This window comes from Hyla sarda, chromosome 4 (genome assembly GCF_029499605.1).
Source record: "Hyla sarda isolate aHylSar1 chromosome 4, aHylSar1.hap1, whole genome shotgun sequence".
In the NCBI taxonomy this organism is placed as follows: domain Eukaryota; kingdom Metazoa; phylum Chordata; class Amphibia; order Anura; family Hylidae; genus Hyla; species Hyla sarda.
Window position 1 is genome coordinate 360584104 of NC_079192.1, and position 24336 is coordinate 360608439.

Consider the following 24336-nt stretch of genomic DNA (forward strand, 5'->3'; position numbering starts at 1 on the left):
GGGGGGCTCTTTCTCCTTTTACCCCTTATGAAAAGGAAAAGTTGGGGGCTACACCAGCCTGTTAGTGTAAAAAAAAGAAAACATTTTACACTAACATGCTGGTGTTGCCCCATACTTTTTATTTTCACAAGAGGTAAAAGGAAAAAATTACCCCCAAAATTTGTAATGCAATTTCTCCTGAGTACGGAAATACCCCATATGTGGGGAGTAAAATGCTCTGCGGACGCACAACAGGACTCAGGAGTGAGAGCGCACTATGTACATTTCAGGCCTAAATTGGTGATTTGCACAGGGGTGGCTGATTTTACAGCGGTTCTGACATTAACGCAAAAAAATAAATACCCACATGTGACCCCATTTTGGAAACTACACCCCTCAGGGAACGTGACAAGGGGTATAGTGAGCCTTAACACCCCACAGGTGTTTGACGAATTTTCATTAAGGTTGGATGGGAAAATGAAAAAAATAAAAAAAAAATCACTAAAATGCTGGTGTTACCCTTTAGGGTAAATAGGACAAAATCCCCCCTAAATTTGTAACCCTATTTCTTCTGAGTAAGAACATACCCCATATATGAATGTAAAGTGCTCTGCTGGCACACTACAATGTTCAGAACGGAAGGAGCGCCATTGGGATTTTGAAGAGAAAATTTGTCCGGAATTGAAGGCCACATGTGTTTACAAAGCCCCCATAGTGCCAGAACAATGGACCCCCCCCCACATGTGACCCCATTTTGGAAACTACACCCCTCATGTAATGTAATAAGGAGTACAGTGAGCATTTATGCCCCACAGGTGTCTGACAGATTTTTGGAACAGTGGTCCGTGAAAATGAAAAATGTGATTTTTCATTTGCACATCCCACTGTTCCAAACATCTGTCAAATGCCAGGGGGGTGTAAATACTCACTGCACCCCTTATTAAATTCTGTGAGGGGTGTAGTTTCCAAAATGGGGTCACATGTGGGGGGGTCCACTGTTCTGGCACCACGGGGGGCTTTGTAAAAGCACATGGCCCCTGACTACCATTCCAAACAAATTCTCTTGGCAAAAAAATCAATGACGCTCCTCTGAGCATTGTAGTTTGCCAGCAGAGCACTTGACGTCCACACATGGGGTATTTCCATACTAATTAGAAATGGGGTTACAAATTTTGGGGGTCATTTTCTCCCATTACCCTTTGTAAAAACTGTAAATTTGGGGAAAAACTGCACTTTAGTGAAAACATTTTTTTTCCATTTACACATCCGATTTTAACAAAAAGTTGTCAAACACCTGTGGCGTGTTAAGGCTAACTGGACCCCTTGTTACGTGCCTTGAGGGGTGTAGTTTCCAAAATGGTATGCCATGTGGGGTTTTATGCTGTTCTGGCACCATAGGGGCTTTCTACATGTGACATGCCCCCCCAAAAACCATTTCAGCAAAATTCACTCTCCAAAATCCCATTGTTGCTCCTTCCCTTCTGAGCCCTCTATTGCGCCCGCCGAACACTTGACATACACATATGAGGTATTTCCTTACTCGAGAGAAATTGGGTTACAAATTTTGGGGGGCTTTTTCTCCTATTACCACTTGTAAAAATTCAAAAACTGGGTCTACAAGAACATGCAAGTGTAAAAAATGAAGATTTTGAATTTTCTCCTTCACTTTGCTGCTATTCCTGTGAAACACCAAAATGCCATTTTCGATACTTCGAGGGGTGCAGTTTTTATAAGTGGGTCATTTGTGGGGTATTTCTAATATGAAGGCCCTTCATACCCACTTCAAAACTGAACTGGTCCCTGAAAAATTCTGATTTTGAAAATTTTGTTAAAAATTGATGCTGAACTTTGAAGCCCTCTGATGTCTTCCAAAAGTAAAAACATAGGGATGTAAGGTGAACTTCAGAAACTATGGGAATATCGGCGCTGACCAAGGAGAGGACAATAGAGCCAGGTGTGTAGCGAACAGATTTAATCCAATGCGACGCGTTTCACCGCGCTTGCGCGGTTTCATCAGGCAAAGTAAAAACATGTCAACTTTATGATGCAAACATAAAGTAGACATATTGTGTGTGTGTATGTGTGAATCAATGTATAATTTATTTGGAACATCCATTTTCCTTATAAGCAGAGACCTTCAAAGTAAAAAAAAAAAATGCAAAATGTAAAATTTTTTCATCAAATTTTGGAATTTTTCACCAAGAAATGATACAAGTATCGACAAAATGTTACCACTAACATAAAGTAGAATATGTCACGAAAAAACAATCTCAGAATCAGAGTGAAAGGTAAAAGCATCCCAGAGTTATTAATGCTTGAAGTGACAGTGGTCAGATGTTTTTCACTTTTTTTTTGCAATGTTATAGCTCCCATAGGGGGCTATAACACTGCACACACTGATCTTTTACATTGATCAATGGTTCCTCATAGGAAACCATTGATCAATGATTCTGCTGCTTGATTGCTCATGCCTGGATCTCAGGCACTGAGCAGTCATTCGGCGATCGGACAGCGAGGAGGTAGGTAGGGATTCCCCTGCTGTCCTGTAAGCTGTTCGGGATGCTGCGATTTCATTGGGGGTAATCCCGAACTGGCAATGGTTTACTTTCACTTTAGACGCGGCACCGCGATCAGTGCCGCGCTCTAATAGCCATGGGCCTCGCGTTATAGACAGGGAGCGGGCTGAGGGCGTACAGATACGCCCTCCGTCCCCAAGGAGTTAAGGACCAGAGCATTTTTTGCACATCTGACCACTGTCACTTTAAGCATTAATAACTCTGGGATATCTTTTACTTATGAATTTGTTTCCGAGATTGTTTTTTCGTGACATATTCTACATTAACATAGTGGTACATTTTTGTCGATACTTGCATAATTTCTTAGTGAAAAATTCCAAAATTTCATGAAAAATTTGAAGCTCTCTGCTTGTAAGGAAAATAGACTTTCCATATAAATGTTATATTGATTCACATATACAATAGCCCTCATTTACTAATGTCAACCCGACACTTTTTGTCGGGTTGTGCAACCAAATTTGTGTCGCATAGCCCATGCGATACAAATTTGGTCGCACAACCCGACAAAATATATCATCACTCCGAGTGTTTTTTTAAACCCATCAAAATGGCCGTGGTTATCACAAAAAGGGGAGTGTTCACAACAAAAAAGAAAAAACACTTGGAGTATGAGGAAAAACTCACAGGAAAACCTGTGAATTTTTCTTCACCAAAACCCGACAGCTCTGAGCTGTCGGGAAATGACTCAAAACTGACTAAATCCTACCCCCATCATGGAACAGGGTCTGTTCCATGTTGGGGGTAGTAGAACAGGGGCAAAGGGGTTGATCGCATCCCACGGGTTCTGAGACTCGATCCGATCAAAAGTTATTAAACAGGGGAGCGGGCGGCATGGTCCGCTCCCCAGCTATGTACGATGTATTTTTCTTTCATTTTCCCCGCCGGGATCCCTGAATGGCCGGTACTGAGGAGCCATTCAGGGATCCCTGCGGGGTTCTCAAATAGAAGAGCTACGGTGGGGAAAGATATATAGAATCGCTGGGAGGAATGTATATGGCTCCGGCGCTGTCACTGTGCGATGCGCAATGACGAGTGACGTCCCCAACGCGACATCACCATTAGTGTGCACAGTGACAGCGCCGGAGCCAGAAGAAGCGTGGACCTCGGGAACAGGTAATTATAACACCGGGGATGGGGGAGGCGATGGGGCAGCTGTGATGTTTGTACTCAGGAGGACCAGATAACGCTATATGTCTGGTCCCCACTTCGCTTATATACACATATGCCTCTGAAGCGCTATCACTCACAAGCGGAGCATTAGCAGAGCATCGGGGAGCGGCTTCCTGGAGAGATGCTCTGCTAATAAAATGCTTGTCAATGATAGCGCTACCGGGAGCTTATGATTGCGCTGTGTGGGGGACATATACAGTATAACATGCGCTGTGCAGGGGACATACACAGTATAACATGCGCTGTGCAGGGGACATATACATGCGCTGTGCGGGGGACATATACAGTATAACATGCGCTGTGCGGGGGACATATATACAATTTGCGACACAATTTCCAACCCGTGGGACGCAATTTTTTTTCCCATGCAACATATTAGTAAATAAGGGAGAAAAATACACAGAGTAAATGAAGAAACACTCAGAGATAAAACCGACACGCTTAGTAAATGAGGGCTAATATGTCTACTTTATGTTTGCATCATAAAGTTGACATGTTTTTACTATTGGAAGACATCAGAGGGTTTCAAAGTTAAGCAGAAATTTCCAAATTTTTCGCAAAATTTTCTAAAACTGAATTTTTCAGGGACCAGTTCAGTTTTGAAGTGGATTTGAAGGGCCTTCATTTTAGAAATACCCCATAAATGACGCCATTTTAGAAACTGCACCCCTCAAAGTATTCAAAATGACATTCAGAAAGTTTGTTAACTGTTTAGGTGTTTCACAGAAATAGCTGCAAAATGAAGGAGAAAATTCAAAATCTTTTTTTTTTTTTTACACTCGCATGTTCTTGTAGACCCAGTTTTTTCATTTTTACAAGGGGTAATAGGAGAAAAAGCCCCCCAAAATCTGTAACCCAATCTCTCTTGAGTAAGAAAATACCTCATATGTGTATGTGAAGTGTTTGGCGGGCGCAATAGAGGGCTCAGAATGGAAGGTGAGACAATGGAATTTTGGAGAGTGAGTTTTTCTGAAATGGTTTTTGGGGAGGCATGTCGCATTTAAGAAGCCTCTATTGTGCCAGAACAGCAAAAAAGCCCCCCACATGGCATACTATTTTGGAAACGACACCCCTCAAGGTACGTAAAAATGCATTTTTTCCCCGAAATTTTACATTTTTACAAAGGGTAATAGGAGAAAATGTCCCCCAAAATTTGTAACCAAATTTTCTTCTGAGCATGGAAATACCCCATATGTGGACATCAACTGCTCTGCTGGCGCACTACAATGCTCAGAAGAGGTTGAGCGCCATTGAGCTTTTGAGAGAGAATTTGTTTGGAATGGAAGTTGGGGCCATGTGCGTCTACAAAGCCCCCCGTGGTGATAGAACTTACAACCCTCACAGAATTGTATAAGGGGTGCAGTGAGCATTTACACCACACTGGCATTTAACAGATCTGTGGAACAGTGGGCTGTGCAAATGAAAAAATGTTTTTGCTTTTTCATGGACAACTGTTCTAAAGATCTGTCAGACACCTGTGGAGAGTAAATGCTCACTGCACCCCTTATTACAATCCGTGAGGGGTGTAGTTTCCAAAATGGGGGGGGGGGTCACATGTGGGGGGGGGTCCATTGTTATGGCACTATGGGGGCTTTGTAAACACATGTGGCCTTCAATTCGGGACAAATTTTCTCTCCAAAAGCCCAATGGCACTCCTCTTCTGAGCATTGTAGTTCGCCCACAGAGCACTTTACATCCCCATATAGGGTATGTTCTTACTCAGAAGAAATTGGGTTCCAAATTTGAGGGGGGGGGGGGGGTCCCATTTTCCCTTGTGAAAATGAAAAATTTAGGGTAACACCAGCATTTTAGTTAAAAAAAATATTTTTTTCATTTTCATTTTCCCATCCAAATTTAACGAAAATTCGTCAAACATCTGTAGGATGTTAAGGCTCACTATACCCCTTGTGAGGGGTGTAGTTTCCAAAATGGGGTCACATGTAGGTATTTTTTGCGTTTATGCCAGAACCACTGTAAAATCAGCCACCCTTGTGCAAATCACCAATTCAGGCCTCAAATTTACATAGTGCACTCTCACTCCTGAGCCTTGTTGTGCGCCCGCAGATCATTTTACGCCCACATATGGGGTATTTTCGTACTGAGGAGAAATTGTGTTACAAATTTTGTGGGCCTTTCTTCCCTTTTACCTCTTGTGAAAATAAAAAGTATGGGGCAACACCAGCATGTTAGTGTAAATTTTTTTACACTAACAGGCTGGTGTAGACCCCAACTTTTCCTTTTCATAAGGGGTAAAAGTAGTGCAATTGCTCCCGAGTACGGAAATACCCCATATGTGGCCGTAAACTGTTTCTTTGAAATACAACAAAGCTCTGAAGTGAGAGAGTGCCACGCGCATTGGAGGACTAAATTAGGGATTGCATAGGGGTGGACATAGGGGTATTCTACGCCAGTGATTCCCAAACAGGGTGCCTCCAGCTGTTGCTAAACTCCCAGTATGCCTGGACAGTCAGTAGCTAGAGGATCCGTTTTGGAAACACTGCCGTACTATACGTTTTTCATCTTTATTGGGGGGGGGGGGGGGGGGGGGGGAGAACAGTGTAAAGGGATGTATATGTAGTGTTTTACCCTTTATTATGTGTAAGTGTAGTGTTTTTAGGGTAAATTCGCACTGGCGGGGGTTTACGGTGAGTTTCCCGCTAGGAGTTTGCGCTGCGGCGGACAATGTGCCGCAGCTCAAACACGAAGCAGGAAACTCACTGTAAACCCGCCCGTGTGAATGTACCCTGCACATTCACATGGGGGGGCAAACCTTCATCTGTTTAAAAACTACAACTCCCAGCATGCACTGACAGACCGTGCATGCTGGGAGTTGTACTTTTGCAACAGCTGGAGGCACACTGGTTGGAAAACCTTCAGTTAGGTTCTGTTACCTAACTCAGTATTTTCCAATCAGTGTGCCTCCAGCTGTTGCAAAACTACAACTCCCAGCATAACTGATCGCCGAAGGGCATGCTGGGAGATGTAGTTATGCAACATCTGGAGGTATGCAACTACAACTCCCAGCATGCCGAGACAGCTATTTGGGCATGCTGGGAGTTGTAGTTTTGCAAGATCTGAAGCGCCTCAGTTTAGAGACCATTGCACAGTGATCTCAAAACTGTGGCCCTCCAGATGTTACAAGACTACAGATCCCAGCATGCCCAGACAGCAAACTGCGATCGCCGACATGGGGGGGCTCAGGATTTCAGCAGGCATCCCAGTCCAGCCCCCGCGTGGAAGTACTTGTATGCCCGTGTTTCCTAAGTAGTTAAATAAGGAAATGTTATATTACATTTTTTCCCACAAAACTATATATTAATTTGCTCAACTCCATCATGCTGGTAAATCAAACTATCTTGTTTAACATGATAGATTACCTTTAGCATAGCCCAAAGATGCATTTAGAATTGTGCAAGATGTTACTGGAAACTGCCAGGACTTCACAGACAAGCTTATGGCCATGTTCACACTGGCATAAAACACCCAACTCTAGTTGACTTCAATGAGAGATGGAAGGCAACACATTAAATAAGTGGCATGTCACTTCTTTTCCATGCAGTTATGCACTAAAGCTCCCAGTAAAGTCAAAGAGAAAAGATTGCACCTGTGTGCACATGGCCTAAAAGAGTTGTGTATTTCAGTCTTGGAGAGATCTTAATACTTTATTAAAAGACTATATAGTGACAGAAAACCATAATTAGTCAAAAGCCAGATCAACAGAAGAAAAGACACTTAGCCAGCAGAGAATGCATACATTTCAGCGCTGAAGCCTGCAGAACTGTTAATACAGACTACAAAGTGGGTGATAAATCATTACTAGACAAAAAAGAATTGTCACATTTTTTAACAGATTATATCTGTACACAGTAACATGTGATTATACTTGTATATACAGATTATATTTGTACACAGTAAAATGTGATTATACTTGTATACACAGATTATATTTGTACACAGTAAAATGCTAATTCACACATAATTGGTGCCAATTGTAAAATTTCACTCACCTTCCGCTGCCAATTGAAGGGAAAGCAATTGATTTGATTTTTTTCTCATCTGCCAATGCCAAGCAGTTCTTTACTGTCTTTTCCAGCAGTTCCTCACACTTGTCAGAGCCCCAGCTTGGGCTGTTGCAGTGGATTACAAATTTTGCAGGCAATCCTTGACCTGAACTAACTGCAGCTGAGTAGACAAGAAACATCAGGGTGAGAAAGATGGTATTAACTGTATATCTGTATATTACATTGACTGCTTATTAACTTCAATCGGAATACCAGGCAGCTCCTGGCAGATTCCAGTAGCTGGGGGCCACTGCTAATAGCCAGCATGTGGTGATCATCCCAGCTAGCTATTAACCTTTTAGATCGCAATTGTCAGCGGTGTCTAAAGGGATAATTAAATGGTCCCTGACGATGTAGTGGGGTGGATCACCCCTCATAACGCGATTGCACGGGTTGTGAGGGTAGATCCACTGTTGAGGTAACCCAAGGCCTTACCTCTATTTCCATGAGTGCCCGGGATTTTCTATTGATAAAGCCTACCTGTAGCAGGCTCTATCTATAGAGTGCAGATCACACTGATCAATGCAGTTCAAAGAAACTGCATTGATCTGTATGAGGAATCTAATGATTCCACACACAAGTCCCCTAAGAGTACTTGTACATAAAAGCAGCAGAAATTCACAATGAAAGGCAATTGGCCAAAGAAAAAAAATACAAATCCTCAAAATTTTAATTTCAAAATATATAAATGCAAAAAATCAAGGACAGAGCATAAATGATCCCTTAAAGGAGATGCCCGGTGCGGACTTTTCCTATTTCATCCTGCCCGGGTTGCAAAAAAAGAGAAAACAAACTTTCACTTACCTTCCTACATTCCTCCGGAGCTCTGCAACAGCTGCTCAGTCAGCCGGGCTATCTACTACCTACTTCCCTTAGCCCGATTTGTCACATGACGCTTCAGCCTGTCACCGGCCACAGCGATGTCCCGCCTCGGCCGGTGATAGGCTGAAGCGCCATGTGACGTACCGGGCTAAGGGAAGTAGGTTTTTGTTTTGCTTTAGTTTTGCTTATGTGCTACATATTTATCATACTTTTACAGGGTGTTGATAAATTTGGAGCACATAAGCAAAACAAAAAAGTCGCAGCTGAGACTTTTGTGAGACATTTTAAATCTGCTTACGTACAGGAGTTTTGTACTCCAGGTCAGACCTGGAGCAGACTTGCGACTTTTTAAAGTTTTTTTTTGCCTCTGTGTGACTTTCGCACATCATAAATACCTTATCACTGCAAAGTGAAAACTGAAATTTGCTTAGGTAAGGCTGTTTGTAACTTTTTTCTTACCCACAAGTCACACAGAAAAGTGTTTAGGCGCATGTGCGACTTTTTTACGCAAAAAAGTCTCTATATTCCTTGATAAATGTCTCCCATAGTGTTTTTGAATTTTGCAAAGGCATTTGATACTGTCCCTCATAGATGTCTGATATGTAAAATAAGATCTTTAGGTTTAGAAATTTTAATTTGTAACTGGACTGAAAACTGCCATAAGGACCATGCCCAGAGAGTGGTGGTCAATGATTCGTACTCTGATTAGTCCCCGTTTATTAGTGGTGTACCCCAGGGTTCAATACTGGGCCCGATTTTGTTTAACTTCTTAACTTCTTTATTAATGATATAGAGGATGGTATTAACAGCTCTGTTTCTATATTTGCATATGACACCAAGCTTTGTAGCACGGTACAGTCTATACATGACGAGCACTGGTTACAAGCTGACTTGTACACACTTGGGTGTCTGGCCATCCACTTGGCAAATAAGGTTTAATATGGATAAATGTAAAGTTATGCATCTGGGTACAAAAGATCTGCATGCAACATATGTCTTGGTGGGTGGGGGGGGGGGGGGTAGATCTATCTGAGAAGGATCTGTGTGTACTTCATAGACTACAAAACAGCATGCAATGTCAAGCAGCTTCTAAGGCCAGAAGCATGTTGTCATGTATCAAAATAGGCATGGACTCGCGGGACAGGGACATAATACTACAGCTTTATAAATCACTGGTATGGCCTCACCTGGAATATGCTGTTCAGTTTTGGGCACCGGTTCATAAAAAAGGACTTTATGGAGCTGGAAAGGGTACAAAGACACGGCGACTAAACTAATAAGGGGCATGGAACATCTTAGTTATGAAGAAAGATTAAAAGAATTACGTTCATTTACGTCTTCAGAAGAACGTTCAAGAGGGGATATGATTTACTTGTTTTAGTATATATATGGCCATACAAAAAATATGGAGAAAAACTGTTCCTGGTAAACTCCCTCTGTCTGAAGAAAAAAGGTTTAGTCTCCAGGGGTGACAATCCTTTACTATAAGAACTGAAAATTTATGGAACAGTCTGCCTCGGAAACTGATCACAGCAAAAATAGTTGAGGGCTTCAAAAGAGTATTAAATAAATTCCTAGAAAATAACATTACTGCATATGCAGAAACACAGCATCCCCTATGTTACATATGTAACTTATAAAGTGTAAAAAAAAAAACACATATACATTAACCATTTCCATATTAAACATTTTAATTACTCCTTTCTAATTTACATATAAAAATATGCAAACATTTAAAAAAAATTATTTTGTTATCGCCGGGAGCAGAATTGTCCGAATTATTAAATCTAACATTATTCATTCTGTGTGGTGAAATGGCATAAGCATAAAAAATTCAAAGCTCAAAATTGCAATTTTTATCTCCCATCATATCCAAGAAAAAATATAAAAAGTGATCATAAAGTCTGAGCAATACCAAAATGGTACAAAAAACTAAACAAAACAAAAATATAGATCAAGGCACACAAAAAGAACCCTCATACAGCCCAGTATACGGGGGAAAAGGATGGAAAAAAAGTTATAGGGGTCATAAGAGGACAACTCTAAGCATACTCATTGTCTTACAAAAAGTTATAATTTTTTAAAGGTAGTAAAATAAGACAAAACATATAAATTGAGTATCAATGTAATCAGATAGACCTACAAAATAAAGATACATTTTTTTTATTGTAAAGTGCACTGCGTAGAAATAAACCCCCCCCCCCCCCCCCCCCCCCACACACACACACACTCAAATTTTTTTTGGGGGGGCTGTTATGACTTTAGTGGTAAAATGAGTGATGTCAAAGTGCAATATAACTCCAGCTTGATCACCATTAAATATAGAAAACATTTTCTGGACTACTCCTACAAATCACATTCTATGTAGAGAAAAGCTTCTCTGGGGTCCTTCATCTCATACAGCACTGTACTGTACAGAGTTGCTACTAGACAGGTGCACTTCAGTAATACAGGTGTTTTACCAGGGAAATGCCTGTGCTGTTTGGCTGGATCCTTTTTTTTTACCAATCACATGTGCTACAGTGGGGACTAGTGCTGGACACAAAATGAAGGCTCGGGGTTAGTTGAGGTCTGCTACATCATATCTGAGTATGGTCCCCCATCAATCAGTAAGTAAGGGATGCCCTAGAGACCATTATTTACAAATACGGAAATACCCTTAGGAAACCTGTCATCACTTTCATACTGTTCGAACCATAACTTATTAGGGTGGTTCCCAATTGATAGATGGATACAAAATTTCCTGCACACCTCAGTTTTGAGAATTCTGTAAAAGAAAGCCCATCGCAACACAGAAACAGCTAAATAAACATGGGAAGTGTCTCTCAGGCTTCAAGAAAGATTCATAAAAGGAATATACATGTAGCCCATTTACATTGTCTTCTTTTATTTCCTATACATGTTCAGTAAAACCTAGGTTTTATTGGAACCATACTACTATTGAAGTATTTAACGTTGATGAGAACTATCTTAGTCTGTCTTCAGTCTGTAGTAATAGATCATCCCAATAAAATATTATCCATGAACTCCTACTTGACAGTATTCCCAACAGTCTGTTACATCAGAAACAGTATTCTCTGCTTCTTACCTACATCTCTAGCTAGAAGTAAGCTTTAGATTTATGGACGTATGGCACATGTTCCCTGCACTCTCTTGGTAATAAGTTGCCATCAAATGATCTGCTCTTGCAAGCAAACCAATATATTTTACCCTGTAACACAAATGATCATTAATGACTGCATGCCTTTGATGCTCCCCAGTCTACACAAATCCAAGTTTATCATGTATACCCCCTTTTTCTATGGAAGTCATTTATCCCGTAGTCTACGCACATGTGTGCTCACTGCAGTCTTTTAAAGATCTCAATTATGAAATTTCTTAGCAAACATGGTCATAAAATCTCCAAACAGTGATTTTCACAGTTACACTTCACCGCTCTGTGTCATGATACATCTGCAACTTTAAACTTAAACAATTCAAGACACTGCTGTGCAATAATATTGCAATATGCGCACATAATTGAAAGCCAGTGTTCGTCAGATCAACATCTTTCAGGAGGTGACCGAAAAACCTGCTTTTATTTGGTATGAACACGCTCATTCCTTCTACGTTATTGCTTTTCTTTTTCTGCAGACATAAAAGAGCCATCATCAAGGACCAAAATTAAAGTGATTGCAGGAAAACCCGGGTCACCTATAAATTTCATAGAGTAAGGGGAGTACCAGGAACAATTGTGTAGTTGGGCGTTGTTCCCTAACATATTGAAGAAGTTGAGCTCTGGACATTTCCAATTTGTTCTAATTTATGTTCCACTGTTTCATTTGGCATATGGAGAATGCTTCATAAATTCAAGAGAAATCTAATAAAACAACCTGACATTCCTGTAATCAGATGGGGAATTATATGCAAAATGTGGCCAATATGGCAACTTAAGCATTTCACCTTAGCACTACAACTTTTCCTCTAGAATTAGAAGTTATCCGTGGTGTGTGTCTGTGAAGTTTTCATGTCCCTGAAAGAGCACACATAAGGGGGAACATTGCAGGTTAACAAAAAACAGCCAGTGGTTTATATACTGTGTAAACCATTATCACAATTGTAAATGCAACTGAGCGGAAGAGTGAAATACAGTTTATGACTTAAGAAGAAACAGGCTCTTACATAACTTTAGCTTGCCCTTTGCTTATTATTTTAGCATGTGAAAATGTGTGACTGTATGTATGAAAAACAAGCAGCATTTTGGTGAGTAATTAATTTATTTTATTCACCCATTACATGTTTGCAACTGTATGGCTCAGGTCATTGAAACCATCATCAAGCTTGAGAATGGCTCCAGTGAGCTGAGCTGAAGCACTGCAAGCATGTATTGGATGGATTCACCTATATTTTGGCTTTCTTTTTATTGTTTATATGATCTGGGCACCCACTGTTTCAATTTTTATTGTGCTACTTTCGTTTTTTGTTGTTGAGATATATCTATATATAACTATATGTATGTACACTTTCCCTTGTGCCTTTGACACATCAATGCATGAACTGTACTTGGACTAATTTTCTCATGATCTCCTTCTTTTATTTTCTGTACATGTATGGGAATGGGGGACTATATATATATATATATATATATATATATATATATATATATATATATATCTCTATACAGTCATGGCCATAAATTTTGGCGTCCCTGAAATTTTTCAAGAAAATTAAGTATTTCTCACAGAAAAGGATTGCAGTAACACATTTTGCTATACACATGTTTATTCCCTTTGTGTGTATTGGAACTAAACTAAAAAAAAGGGAGGAAAAACAGCTAATTGGACATAATGTCACACCAAACTCCAAAAATGGGCTGGACAAAATTATTGGCACCCTTAACTTAATATTTGGTTGCACACCCTTTGGAAAAAATAACTGAAATCAGTGGCTTCCTATAACCATCAATAAGCTTCTTACACCTCTCATTCGGAATGTTGGACCACTCTTCCTTTGCAAACTGCTCCACGTCTCTCTTATTGGAAGGGCGCAATTTTAAGATCTCTCCACAGGTGTTCAGTGGGATTTAGATCTGGACTCATTGCTGGCCACTTCAGAACTCTCCAGCGCTTTGTTGCCATCCATTTCTGGGTGCTTTTTGACGTATGTTTGGGGTCACTGTCCTGCTGGAAGACCCAAGATCTTGGACGCAAACCCAACTTTCTGACACTGGGGTGTATAGTGTGACCCAAAATCCGTTGGCAATCCTCAGATTTCAGGATGCCTTGCACACATTCAAGGCACCCAGTGTAGGTATTGTGTTTTTTTCTTTGTAGGCCTCATTCCATTTTCGGCAAACAGTAGAATGATGTGCTTTACAAAAAGCTCTATCTTGGTCTCATCTGTCCACAAGACGGTTTCTCAGAAGGATTTTGGCTTACTCAAGTTCATTTTGGCAAAATGTAGTCTTGCTTTTTTATGTCTCTATCAGCAGTGGGGTCCTCCTGGGTATCCTGCCATAGTGTTTCATTTCATTTAAATGTCAACGGATAGTTCGAGCTGACACTGATGCTCCCTGAGCCTTATCCACCATCTGGACTATCCTGCGTTGACACCTTTCATCAATTTTTCTCTTCCGTCCACGCCCAGGGAGATTAGCTACAGTGCCATGGGTTGCAAACTTCTTGATAATGTTGCGCACGGTGGACAAAGGCAAATCTAGATCTCTGGAGATCTTGTAACCTTGAGATTGTTGATATTTTTCCACAATTATGGTTCTCAAGCCCTAAGACAGTTTTCTTCACCTTCCTGTTATCAATGCTTAGTGTGGCACAAACAGACCATTTTTGGAGTTTGGCGTGACATTATGTCCAACTTCCTTTTTTGGTTTAATTCCAATACACACACAGGGAATAAAAATGTGTATAGAAAAACGTGTTACTGCAATCCTTTTCTGCGAGAAATACTTAATTTTCTTGAAAAATGTCAGGGTTGCCAACATTTACAGCCATGACTGTATATATATTTATTTTTTATATTACCGCTTTTGGGGAAATATTAAAAAATTTGCACCACACTCACTGTTCAGCATACATAACCCAGCACCTATGGATCAGTATGTTATACAACATAGTACTCATAGAGAAGAGTTTTTATAGCAAGGAGAGCGCTGTTTATAGTATTTGCCTGCGGGGCATGGCTCGGTGCTTGCTGAAGATGGCTGCTTAGGCCAAGAGCTCCGCACATCTACAGCAACTATACCGACTAGTGGCCCAGCTACAGCCTTTATTTCTGTCTCTTGTTCACTCCCTGGCATACCTCATGTCTCACAGGTCGATTTCTACATTGCTGCTGATCCTCCTGGCTTCCAAGATGGTGCCCGGCCATCCTCTTCTGCTGGCTCCTACTCCTCAGCCTCGCGCTTTAGCGTGCACCTTAACAGAGCATCGCCCTCTTCACAGCAACGTTCCTCCTCTATGCAGCCGACACCTCTGCTTGGTTGCTTGACTTTATCACCTCACTCTCCACTAAAGGGCCCTGATAAGCGCTCCAATGTAGGAGATAGAATTGCAGCCTCTGCTCCGGCCTCTCCTGCATCCAGCAGTCCAGCCAAACAACCCCAGTGCTTACAAGATGACACTGCTGACCAAGCAGGCTCAGAGGTGAGTGCATCTACTACCCAGGTTATTGTTGACTGCCTTGCCAGGCATCCCACCTCTAGGTCCCCAGTGACTGACTTAACATGAAAAACATGTTGCTGGCACTCCACCAGTCCACAAATCTAGATGTGGAGCGTGTTTGCCCCAGTGAGAGTTGATACAGAGAAAGTTTAGCAGAGAGTGATTCACGCTGAGCAGAAAATGGGTGAATTTGCCTCATCTCATAATGAGCTAGAGGACGCACACTATGATCTTGTGACAGAGGTTACTTCCCTGAGGGCCAAAGTGGCGGACCTAGAAGATAGGTCCTGCCGGAATAATGTGAAATTCCGGGGGATACCAGAGGCTGTACACCCTAGTGCCCTGACATTCCTGCAGGACTATAGTAAAGGACATCTGCAGCGGTACAAACACCTATCCCCTATCCTCAAGATAGGGGATAAGTGTTTGATCGCGGGGGGTCCGAACGCTGGAACGCGGGGGGGGGGGGGGGGTCCGAACGCTGGAACGCAGCGATCTCCTGTACGGGGCCGCGGCTCTCCAGTGCAGGGGGCGTGCCAGCCGCAGCATGACGTTGCGGCCGGCACGCCTCCTCCATACATCTCTATGGGAGAGGCGGGGAGGCAGCATTCGTGCCTCCCCGCATTCCCCATAGAACTGTATGGGGACGGGGAGGAGACGGGGCGTCACCGTCGACCTCTAGGTCGACGCTACGTCACCATGGGCGCTAATGCTGGCGCCCCATTAGGGAGATCGAGGGGGGTCCCAGCGGTCGGACCCCCCGCAATCAAACATTTATCCCCTTTCCTGTGGATAGGGGATAAGTGTAATTCCGCTGCAGTTGTCCTTTAAGCTGGTATTGCCGCAATGTTCTACTATGGACCTTACGATTCATAAGGCCCACAGGGTCCCTAAGCCAGCTCGCTTAGCGGAGGATATTCCATGTGATGTCCTTGCAAGGATTCACTATTTCCACATCAAGGAAGCCCTAATGGCGGATACTCGGAAGTCCCCTGACCTTCCTGGAAAAATCACTTTGTACACCGATCTGTCGGCGGTTACCTTACAACAACGAAGGAGCTTTGCACCTATAACAACAGCTCTGTGGGAACATAAAGTACCTTACTGCTGGGGATTTCCAGTGCACCTGCTCATACAACAAGATGGTACCCTGCATGTCTTGCGCACAGTGGAGGAAGGTCATTTCTAATTGTCCAAACTGAACATTCCTGCCTCTGGAAAATGTTCCTCATGTCCCAGAGCATCTCCTTACCATGTGGCCTCTGAATGGAAGGTGGTTGGTCCTGTTAAATGAGGCACTACCTATCCACCTTGTTTGGTGTGCGTCTCTGCCTGGGTGGCTGAGTAGGCTCAAGTGAACTATGCTCTCTACTCGATATCCTTTATCTGCTGTTGCTAGCAGGTTCTTCCTACTGATTATTCCTTTGTTATATTTTTTGATGTTTATTTTGTTTGCAGGTGGACTCTTTGTACTTACAATCCTGGAGACTGTGGTGCTTATTACGGATTTCTGGTGGTACAGGTGTTGGTTATTTAGTATCTAATGTTTATGCCATGGTATTGAAGTTCATATCTATGAATGTTAACGGGCTTAACAGCCCTAATAAGAGGGCAAATCTGTGGTCTGAGGCTAAAAGCTGGGGGGGGGGGGGGGATGTTATTAGCATCCAGCAAACCCAATTATTAGCTAAAGATGCCCATAGGATTAAGAACCCAGCTTATCCTTATGTGTTTTTTATGTGCATGCTACTACAAAAGCTAGGGGGGTGTTACTGGCCATTAAAAAGTCAGTGGCCTTCCAGCTTGTTTAATCTATTTCTGATCCCCAAGGGCGCTATTTAATTGTAATTGGCCTTCTGAATAATGTAATGTACACAATTGTTTCAGTATATGCCCCCAATAGAGGGCCAGGGACATTTCAGGGTAAAGTGTTAAAGAAAGTCAATAGGTGTAGTCGGGGAAAACTATTGATCTGCGGTGATTCAACATGGTGCTGGATCAGAGTATAGACTGCACGGCTGGCTCTCGTGCGAGGTCTTTAGATCTTGCTGACATTGTTCATGAAGCTGACCTTTATGATGTGTGGAGGATACAGCACTCTACTGAGAGAGACTAAGTTTTTCTCTCCAGCATACAATAGTTACTCTAGATTAGACTTCTTCCTTGTGGACATAGATCTTTTCTATGAATCAGTATCTAGTTCTATTGAACAGATCAGTTGGTCGGATCCCTGTGACTCTCTCTATCCGTGAGGAACATAGTGTTCCCCAAACACACCTCTGGCAAATAAATCAATTTATCCTGAATTACCCTGTCCACTCTAAACTTTTGGAGGCGGAGTTATCTGAGTACTTTAAAAATAACAATAATTCATCCGCTTCAATGCCATTTATTTGGAATGCGCATTAAGTGTTTATCAGGGGGTCATTTATTAAACAAGGTGCCAGGATCAAAAGGGCTAGATTGGCAGAACTTAACCAACTAACCACTACTAACTACTACAGATATTGATTGTATTGAATCTATAAACAAAATTAACCCGATAGAGCAGGTAAGCTCTTAGCGGCAAAGCTTAAAAGCAAACAACTGAAATAAAATTTTTTATTTTTATGGTCAGTGGATCGCACTGCGAAGCTTACTGATCCAAAGAGCATTGCTCATAGATTTAAGGATAAATACGCTCGAATCTATAATTTACATAGTAATAGCGAGACTCCGCAGCCGGACCTGACTTCCATTAATGGTTTTCTTGATCACTACAATCTCCCTAAACTGTCTGTCTCTGAACTAGCTATATTAAATGTCCCACTCATGCTGACTGAGGTCGAGAGAACACTGTTATCCCTCCCATTTGGCAAGTCACCTGGGCCCGATGGCCTTACCAACAAATATAAGAGGTTTGAAAATAATCTGGGGTCCCCCATGAAGGCCTTTTTCCAGCATGCTATGGCTTCTGGTTCCCTCCCTATGAGAAAACCTAATTTTCACACTAGCTAAAGCCAGGAAAGATCCTGATAGCTCCCAAAACTTCAGGCCTATATAGCTGCTTAATTGTGATGTTAAAGTCTATGCGAAAAGACTTGCCTCATGAATAGCACAGGTTTTGCCTTCAGTGATAAACGCAGACCAGACTGGATTTGTGCGAGACCGCCAATCATCAGATAACACCCGCAGGGTCCTGAATCTGATACACCATGTTAATGCCCAAAAAGTGACCGCAGCTCTAGTGGCTTTAGATGCCGAAAAGGCATTCAACTGCCTGCATTGAACTTACGCCTTCACGGTGTTGCGCAATGTAGGCTTTAGCGGTCCCATAATGCGGGAGTGGTCGAGGCCTTATACTCATGTCTCTCGGCCCAGGTATTCTCTAATGGCACTCTGTTGGACTCCTTCTGCCTGACCAATGGCACCCGTCAATTGTCTCCCATTCTAATCATTGTTTCATTGGAGCCCTTGGCTCAGACAGTCAGAGCTGCGGAGGACATTTCAGGTATTTTAATAGGTGATAGGTCACACTCTCTCTCTCTACGTGGACGATATTATTCTATCAATGTCGGACCCTTCCCACTCTCTTCCCGCTGCATTAGCCCTATTAGACCAATTTAGCTCTGTGTCTTATTACAAATTAAAGAGAACAAAATCACAAGTTCTCCCCTTTAACTTACCTCTTAGTCAAAAAAAATTATTAAAAAGTCAATACCCTCTAGATTGGCAATCGACGGGCATTAAATATTTAGGTATAACACGAACTACATCTTTCACTAATCTATTCTCGGCCAATAACATTCCCATGGTACACTCCGTTCAATCCGAACTACTCTCCCTAGGCAAGGCTGAAATTTCCTGTCTGGCAAGGGTGGCAATTTCTCCTGAGTATGGAAATACCCCATATGTGGCCCTAAACTGTTTCCTTGAAATACAACAGGGCTCTGAAGTGAGAGAGCGCCATGCGCATTTGAGGACTAAATTAGGGATTGCATAGGGGTGGACAAAGGGGTATTCTATGCCAGTGATTCCCAAAAATTGGTGCCTCCAGCTGTTGCTAAACTCCCAGCATGCCTGGACAGTCAGTGGCTGTCCGGAAATGCTGGGAGTTGTTGTTTTGCAACAGCTGGAGGCTCCGTTTTGGAAACACTGCTGTACAATACGTTTAGTGTTTTACCCTTTATTATGTTTTAGTGAAGTGTAAACTGGCAGAGTCACTGGTAGAGAAGGATCTGGGTGTACTTGTAGATCACAGACTACAGAATAGCATGCAATGTCAGGCTGCTGCTTCCAAAGCCGGCAGGATATTGTCATGCATCAAAAGAGGCATGGACTCAAGGGACAGGGACATAATACTCCCCCTTTATAAAGCATTGGTACGGCCTCACCTGGAATATGCTGTTCAGTTTTGGGCACCTGTCCATAAAAGGGACACTGCGGAGTTGGAAAGGGTGCAGAGACGCGCGACTAAACTAATATGGGGCATGAATCATCTTAGCTATGAGGAGCGATTAAAGGAGTTACAATTGTTTAGTCTTGAGAAGAGACGTTTAAGGGGGGATATGATAAACGTATATAAGTATATTAATGGCCCATACAAAAAATATGGAGAAAAACTGTTCCAGGTTAAACCCCCCCAAAGGACGAGGGGGCACTCCCTCCGTCTGGAGAAGAAAAAGTTTAGTCTCAAGGGGCGACACGCCTTCTTTACCATGAGAACTGTGAATTTATGGAACGGTCTACCTCAGGAACTGGTCACAGCAGGAACAATTAACAGCTTTAAAACAGGATTAGATACATTCCTGGAACAAAATAACATTAATCCTTATGAAGAAATAAAAAATCCCATCCCTTCCCCAATATCGCGCCACACCCTACCCCTTAATTCCCTGGTTGAACTTGATGGACATATGTCTTTTTTCGACCGTACTAACTATGTAGTGTTTTTAGGGTACATTTGCACTGACAGGGGGTTACAGTGAGTTTACTGCTAGGAGTTTGTGCTGCGGCAAAAACATTTCCACAGCTCAAACTTGAAGCAGGAAACACACTGTAAACCTGCCCGTGTGAATGTACCCTGGGGGGGGGGGGGGGGGCAAACCTCCTGCTGTTTCAACACTACAACTCTCAGCATGCACTGACAGACCGTGCATGCTGGGAGTTGTACTTTTTCAACAGCTGGAGGCACACTGGTTGGAAAACCTTCAGTTAGGTTCTGTTACCTAACTCAGTATTTTCCAACCAGTGTGCCTCCAGCGGTTGCAAAACTACAACTCCCAGCATGTACTGATCGCCGAAGGGCATGCTGGGAGATTATGCCCTTAGTTATGCAACAGCTGGAGGTACAAAACTACAACTCCCAGCATGCCCAGACAGCTGTTTGCTCTTTGGGCATGCTAGGATTTGCAGTTTTGCAACATCTGGAGGGCTACAGTTCAGAGACCACTGCACAGTGATCTCCAAACTGTGGCCCTCCAGATGTTGCAAAACTATAAATCCCAGCATGCCCAGACAGCAAACTGCTGTGTGGGCATACTAGGAGTTGTAGTTTTGCAAGATCTAGAGGGTTAAAGTTTAGAGACCATTGCACAGTGATCTCCAAACTGTAGCCCTCCAGCTGTTGCAAAACTACACATCCCAGCATGCCCACACAGCAAACAGCTGTCTGGGCTTGCTGGGAGTTGTTGTTTTGCAACATCTGGAGGGCTACAGTTTAGAGACCACTGCATAGTGGTCTCAAACTGTAGCCCTCCAGATGTTGCTAGGCAACTCACCGGCTTCCATAGTATCCAGGGAGCCGCATCGCCACTCTCTTCTGCAGCCAATACCCCCCGCCGCCGCCGATGGGTAAGTGGACTTCGGCACCGGTCCTCCTCAGTTTCCCTGTTCTGCCTGGCCTATTGTGGGTGGGCAGAACGGGGAAACCGAAAGTTGACCCCCTCGCCCCCCAACCTGCTATTGGACATCGCTTCTGGACGACCAATAGCCGGGATAGGAGGGGTGGCACCCTTGCCACCTCACTCCTATCCCTTCAGGGGTATCTTGGGTGTCTTAGACAACTCTGATTCCCCTTATTTTCCGGGTCACCAGAGACCCGTAATGACCCATAATCGGCAGAAATCGCATTCACACCGGCGATTTGCGGCGATCGCAGATATGAGGGGTTTGCACAAGGTGCCTGCTGATCGATATTAGCAGTCACCCTGGTCCGGTCCCCACCCGGCGCGCGTCGGGGACCGAAATTCCCACGGGCGTACAGGTACGCCCTTGGTCCTTAAGTCCCTTTGGACCTTAGATCCCTAAGTGGTTAAGGGGTTAAAGGGGTACTCCAGTGGAAAACTTTTTTTGTTTAAATCAACTGGTGCCAGAAAGTTAAACAGATTTGTAAATTACTTCTATTAAAAAATCTTAATCCTTCCAGTACTTATTAGCTGCTAAATACTACAGAGGAAATTATTTTCTTTTTGGAACACAGAGCTCTCTGCTGACATCATGACCACAGTGCTGTCTGCTGACATCTCTGTCCATTTTAAGAACTGTCCAGAGTAGGAGAAAATCCCCATAGCAATCATATGCTGCTCTGGACAGAGAAATGAATAGAGATGTCAGCAGAGAGCACTGTGCTCGTGATGTCAGCTCCAAAAATAAAAAAAAATTCCTCTGTAGTATTCAGCAGCTAATAAGTACTGTAAGGATTAAGATTTTTTAATAGAAGTAATTTACAAATCTGAACAAAGAACGTGTGTGCAGCTCACAACCAGGTGTTTCGAGGTTAATGTGGTCAAATGATCGATCCCCACCGATCAAAATTTATAATAATATAGAAAAAATATTTGAACCACACCTCAAGAACATCACCCTATTGGGTACACAATGGAAATTAATTGGAAACAGCCGATTTGAAACAAATGTAGAAATTTATTAAAATACAATCAAATAAATTAAATAAAAACAAAGACATTGTTACAAAACAAGTAATACTGAGAGCAATATTAGATGTTGCAATAATCTGCCATTGGGACCTAATTGCAGAATTGATGTATAGTATAAAGCAATTGCCTGTTTCTAAAATACTAGCAATATAATGTTAATAGATGCCGATAATCTGGAATATACTGCTAATCTGGAAAATGTGATGGGGAATGAAATAGAGGAAAATTCAGTCTCTAGGTTGGTCTAGATTATGCTGCCCATAGTCTATAGATGAATGGATATGCATTATCTCACCGTGACAGCTAGTCCCGTACTGCGACGGGCCAAAGATGGCATATTCTGTGAATGCTGTGATGTTTTCAACGGTGTGCGGGCAGTGTGATCCTCCCGAGCCTGTTGTAAGTGGAGCTCCAGCAAGAGACTCCCAGGTGGACGGTCCACAATAGCAGTTTACACCCGTTAATGTGTCGGACCTTTCTCCTTGATGTGAAAATAGGACACTCATGGAGCTGGCAACGATATTTGCTGTACGCCCAGTCGGTATCGATTTAAGGTTATTGCAGCAGGTGCAGTAGACGGCTTGTTTCTATTGTTGAATATCGGGCTTAGATTCCGGCAATGCTTCTAAATATCGCTCTGTTGAGACTGTAAGCCTAGACGCGTTTCAGGGTGCTAAAATCGACCCCTTCCTCAGTAAGCGAATTTAATACATAATGGTGAACACCAACTCTTTATAAAGGGTGGGTCCACATGTGTTTTTCATCAGTAAGACAAGGCGAACCTGTGAGATGGACTTGACAGCAGAAAACCTGGTTGGTAAAAAGATCCATATAACAGGATTTATTTCAGAGAACAGATAAATAAATATACCTTTTATGTTAACTCTTTTGTCAGTATGTAACAATGGATAGATACTTTATCGATGTAACAAATGTTGCATATTAATTCTTGATCATGTATGTAGATCGGGCTGGTATGACCTGATTTATGGAACAGATTGTTATATACCGTTCCGAACCAGAAATGATGTGTGTAATTTGGGACTTATATAGACAAGACGCGGTAATCGTAGAAACAAGTTGCGTGTGAGAATCAGCTCGATGTGAATAATGGTGTGTGAGTTGAGAGAGAAATGGTGTGAATAGGTGCCAAACAGGAATATTATACTCAAGGAGATGTAATGGTGCTGATAGAAAGGAAATTAGTTAGTGTGTATGGAATAGTGAGAATGTTGATTAAATAGACGTATTGTGTATCTGTGAACGTGCACGCAAAAGTGCAATTGAATGATTGTGAGTAGATGTGAGTGATATTGTCAATTGCATATGGATGAGAATGAATTATGGAGACAAAAATATTGGTTGAAATATAGAATATGTATAATATATGAATATAATACGTGAATTAATTAAATAAACTGTTTGTAATATATTGAAATGAACTTGTCATAGTGAATGGAATTTAAAATATGATGGTGAGTATGTGGATGAAAGTAAAAATAAACATATATATATATATATACACACATACGCACAGTTTCACGCTGAAGGGCGTTTCTGCAGGTCCACAGTGACGCGGTGAATTTAAAATATGATGGTGGGGAGTATGTGGATGAAAGTAAAAATAAAAATATATGTATATACATATACACACACACACACACACATATATATATATATATATATATATATATATGTGCACGTATGTGTATATATATATATATATATATATATCTATATATATGTGTGTGTGTATATGTATATACATATATGTTTATTTTTATTTTTACTTTCATCCACATACTCCCCACCATCATATTTTAAATTCACCGCGTCACTGTGGACCTGCAGAAACGCCCTTCAGCGTGAAACTGTGCGGTCGTCCAGGTGAATAGCTCCTGCCGCTCCAGCTCTGTTTGGTATAGGGGTGTCGGGATGTTGGATCAGAATCTATTGAAATAAACCACTTCAAGCAAGTCAAACAGGTGAGTGCTCCAATTTTTTCTCTTTTTTTCAGCACATTTGTAGATTACTGCAATTGCTATATGTGAGCACCACGCTGTACCCTGCTTTATGTTTCATCTCACCCCCACCGCCATATATACACCTGTGTTGGCTATATCCACTTACCTTCCTTGCCTGCAGTGTCCAGCCG

The 24336-nt window shown here is 42.2% G+C and overlaps 1 protein-coding gene across 2 annotated transcripts in view; it reads right to left on the reverse strand.

Annotated features, from left to right (window-relative positions):
• Positions 1 to 24336, reverse strand: part of LOC130267230 (core histone macro-H2A.1) — a 140286-nt gene that overhangs the window by 22042 nt on the left and 93908 nt on the right. For both annotated transcript variants that reach the window (XM_056516648.1, XM_056516647.1), the window contains exon 8: positions 7733 to 7907. In XM_056516648.1, coding sequence (XP_056372623.1) covers positions 7733 to 7907 — 175 coding nt within the window. The remainder of the gene's footprint in view (positions 1 to 7732; positions 7908 to 24336) is intronic.